General features: G+C 55.4%; 1 protein-coding gene across 1 annotated transcript; it reads right to left on the reverse strand.

The window, feature by feature from the left end:
• Positions 1 to 248: 248 nt before the first annotated feature.
• Positions 249 to 2,585, reverse strand: LOC105040643 (cytochrome P450 710A11). The gene has a single exon (XM_010917271.4). The coding sequence runs from the start codon at positions 2,206 to 2,208 to the stop codon at positions 691 to 693; it is 1,518 nt and encodes a 505-aa protein (XP_010915573.1). The 5' UTR covers positions 2,209 to 2,585; the 3' UTR covers positions 249 to 690.
• Positions 2,586 to 3,676: the final 1,091 nt, after the last annotated feature.

The raw sequence follows: 3,676 nt of genomic DNA on the forward strand, positions 1-3,676 counted from the left end.
CCTTTTATGGCTGATCCATGTATTTTGATTATTTTGTTTTGCTTCTTATTTCTTCCTGCTGCATCGCGTGGTACTGAAAAGATCTTGAGAGGTAGTGTCCTGATAAGACATTCATCCAATAGTAATTCATAACGCTTTTGATCTTTGGATCGTAGTTGATATGCTTGCAGCCGTCGAGCATCGTGATTTTGTCTCTTGAATTTTGACTCAAATTTTTTTTTAAAAAAAAAAATATTTCATACCTCGTATAAAGTAGAGTACTCTTGATTTATAATGATGTGGGTCTAAATCTCTACGGTCCAATCAGCTTTCCTTTTTTAATCACGCATTCAAATTTAGAAAAAGAAAAGAACCTAGTACTAGTCACAGAAAATAGAGGTCGAATAAACAATTGATCAAGACAAAGAAAACCACAATCAACATGCACCTCCCCCTCCACTAATATCAACTTGTTTGTTATCTGGATCAAACTGATTCCCTTTGGAACTTTTACGGACAGCTCAGCTACAGTACCGTTGCACAGGCGTCCTTCGTTACCAGCAAACAACAGACCAGGGAGGGTCTTAAAGAAATAAATAAATCGACCACCAAGACAACCCACCATCACACACACTGTGAGAGAGAGAACTCAGAGCGACGGAGAAAGAGACGAAGGAAATCCAATCTAGCCAGCGAGGAGAACAGCTCACGTCAGAAGGAGGGGAAGCAGGTGCAGCGTTGGGAGAGGTACACCTGACACTCATCGTTGGGGACTATGGTGGGAACGTAGGCGATGTCATCGCAGCCGTCCGTCCGGTGGCGCTCGAAGTCGATCAGCGAGACGAACATGGCGATGAAGAGGACGAGGTGGTTGATGGCGTAGCGCTGGCCCACGCACTGGTGGGGGCCGGCACCGAAGGCCAAAAAGTTGCGCTTGCAGATCCGGTCCTCCTGCCGCTCCTTCGAGAACCGATCCGGGTCGAAGCGGTCCGGCTCGGTGAACCCCTGGAACGACGACTCGTACGCCGACGGAAACACGATCGCCCCCTTGGGGATTGTATACCATTCAGTCAGCGGGAACGGCTCCCCGGTGATGTGCGGCACCATCGTCGCCGGTGGACGGAACCGCACCACCTCCCGCGCCACTGCCTCCGTGTACCGCATCTCTCGGAGCTGCTCGGCGCCGATGGGATTCCCAGACTCCGGCGACCACACCGCCGCCACATCCGCCCGGACCTTCTCGAGCACCTCCGGGTGGGACTCCAGCAGCGCCACCGCCCACAACAGCGACGAGGTCGATGCGTCCTGGGCGGCGAAGAGGAAGTCGAACAGGTGGCCGCCAATCTCGAGGTCGCTGGTCTCCGGTGGCGGGGGCGCGCCGGAGTCCGCTGCCTCGGCGATCTCCCGGAGGCTGTCCTGCATCCAGAAATCGACGAGGCAGGAGGGCTCCTCGCCAGCGCGCATCCGATCTTTGCTCTGGGAGACGCAGCCGGAGAGGGTCTGGATGAGGCGGGCGACGGCTAGGCGCGCGCGACGGAAGGCGAAGCCGGGAAAGTCGAAGGGGATGGCCATGAGACCGACATTGAAGAGATTGTAGTCGCGGTTGAACAGTTCGCGGGCGGCGGGGGTGAGGTAGGGGCCCACGAAGACGGTCTGGGAGGTCTCGAGGTTGAGATCGCGGCAGAGGAGGCGGAGGCGGAGGGGCTTGGAGGGGGAGGAGAGGTCGAGCCAGCGGCGGAGGTGGGAGAGGATAACGCGCTGCTGGATGTCGAGGTAGGTGGAGAGGGCGCGGGGGGTGAAGTTGGGGGCGATGCGGCGGCGGAGATCCTTGTGCTGCTGGTCGAACATGTAGATGAGGTTGTGCTCGCCAAAGAGCTTCTTGCCGAAGGGGTGACCGATCAGGTGGAAGGCGTCGGAACGGACGTTGGCGAAGACCTTGTGGGAGAGCTCCGTGGAGCGGATGAAGAGGATGAAGCGGCCGACGAGGTAATCGGCGGATAAGCCGAGGCCGGAGGACTTGGCGAGGGCGGCCTGGCGCTCCCAGAAGCGGGTGGGGTGGCGGATCATGGGGACGGCGCTGCCGAGGAAGGGGACGATGAGGTGGGGTCCGGGGAGGGTCCCCTTCTTCCGGAGGTAGGAGAGCTGCTCCAAGAGAACCAAGAGGACGACGCAGCAGAGGATGTAGGGGCCCGAGGCCGCCAGGGCTCGCCGGATGGTGTCCCCGTCCATCGCCTCCTTGCTCTCTCCGATCACTCTCTCTCTCTGAATCGAATTATACTGCTATAAAAGGTTTGGGCTTGTCGTGCCCTGCTGGCCTGGGCTCACTGCTGACGCTCTCTCGGTTTGGTTTTTGTTTCGCCCACCTCTCCGCTCGCATCGAGAAAGCGAGAAAGGAGGGAGGGAGGAGTTGTGGTTGGATGCTCTGCGTGGATCGGCTTTTTGGTATCTCACGCGCGCTTTTCCACCGCCCCGATTTTAAACCGGTAAAAGGTGAGACTAGCTAGGGAAATCAAATCGAATTAAATTACGGGAATTCCAGTTTGAATATGTACCTTTGTCCCAGTCTTACTTTAATATAAATTCTTTCGGGCGGCTTTCAGCCTCCCTCCGCGTTTAAAAAAAAAAAAGGACGGCCAAGTGTCAAGAACGCCCATGGTCAGATTCTGGAATCGTTGAACGCCTTTTACGTCCAGCGAGCGCTTATCCCCTCCAAATCGATTTTCTCCATCTCCGAGGGCGTCGTTTTGCGGGTGTTGAGCTCAACCGTGAATAGCGGATTTTTCGGAGCCAAGGCAGTTAAATTCCGGTCAATGTTCAAAAAACTGCAGCGCGGCAGCTTCTGAATCGTTGCGTCAGACGAAAATGGAAGATCGAGAAGGGAAGTCTAGGGGAAAAATATGCAAAAAAACGACTTATACCAGGCACAGAGAGAGCGACTGGAGAGGCAGGAAAAGAGAGGAGCAGGAGCTGCGGAGGAGGAGGGGACCGAGAGAGAGACAGGCAGGGCGAAGTGCCGGTGGGCCAGATGGGGCAAGAGGGCGTAAAACCCAACGGTGGCCGGGTGAGCAGACGAAGAAGCGGACAAGGTGAGCACGTAAAAAATTATTCCGGCGCCTCTCCTTGCTTGCTACGCTAAACCGGGGGCGCTGGGCTGTTCATGTGCCTGTGGGCCGCGGCCAGCTGTCTCGGTCTAGGATTTTCCTGTCTGCACGTGGGTAGTGGGGTCTCCAGAACAGAACCGGTTGTTGGGCGCCACACAGCACATGAAACGCGGTGGATAACACGCCACATTAAGCCTCGCATTTCACGAATTCCCGATTGCGCGTTATCCACCGTGCACGTGCTCCAAGATTTGCGCTGGTCTACCCGGGCGTGGTCCAGGCGATAATTTCTCACACGGTGGTGGTTCAAACGGCGACAAGTGGTCGATTTCAGTGTTGCACTTGCACGAAGCATCCGAGCGTGCACCGACATCGTGACACGGGAAGGAAGTATACAGCGCCATCCATCCATCCGTAAATTGCCGGTAATGGGGACGCAGGATACGCCACTTGATGGAGCTTCAACCTTGGATTCAACCATTACAAGCTGAACTTAAAATAGGTAAAACTACTGTTGATACGGTAGATTAGCCGGACGAATCACAGCTTTTCAACGTAATTAGTAACATGGCAGCACGTCGGGTATGGGCCACGTA

The sequence above is a fragment of the Elaeis guineensis genome, chromosome 3, assembly GCF_000442705.2.
Source record: "Elaeis guineensis isolate ETL-2024a chromosome 3, EG11, whole genome shotgun sequence".
NCBI classification, from domain to species: Eukaryota; Viridiplantae; Streptophyta; class Magnoliopsida; order Arecales; family Arecaceae; genus Elaeis; species Elaeis guineensis.

Bases quoted from the DNA above. Each gene is read 5' to 3' on its own strand.
- LOC105040643 (XM_010917271.4), bottom strand. From the start codon at position 2,208: ATGGACGGGGACACCATCCGGCGAGCCCTGGCGGCCTCGGGCCCCTAC.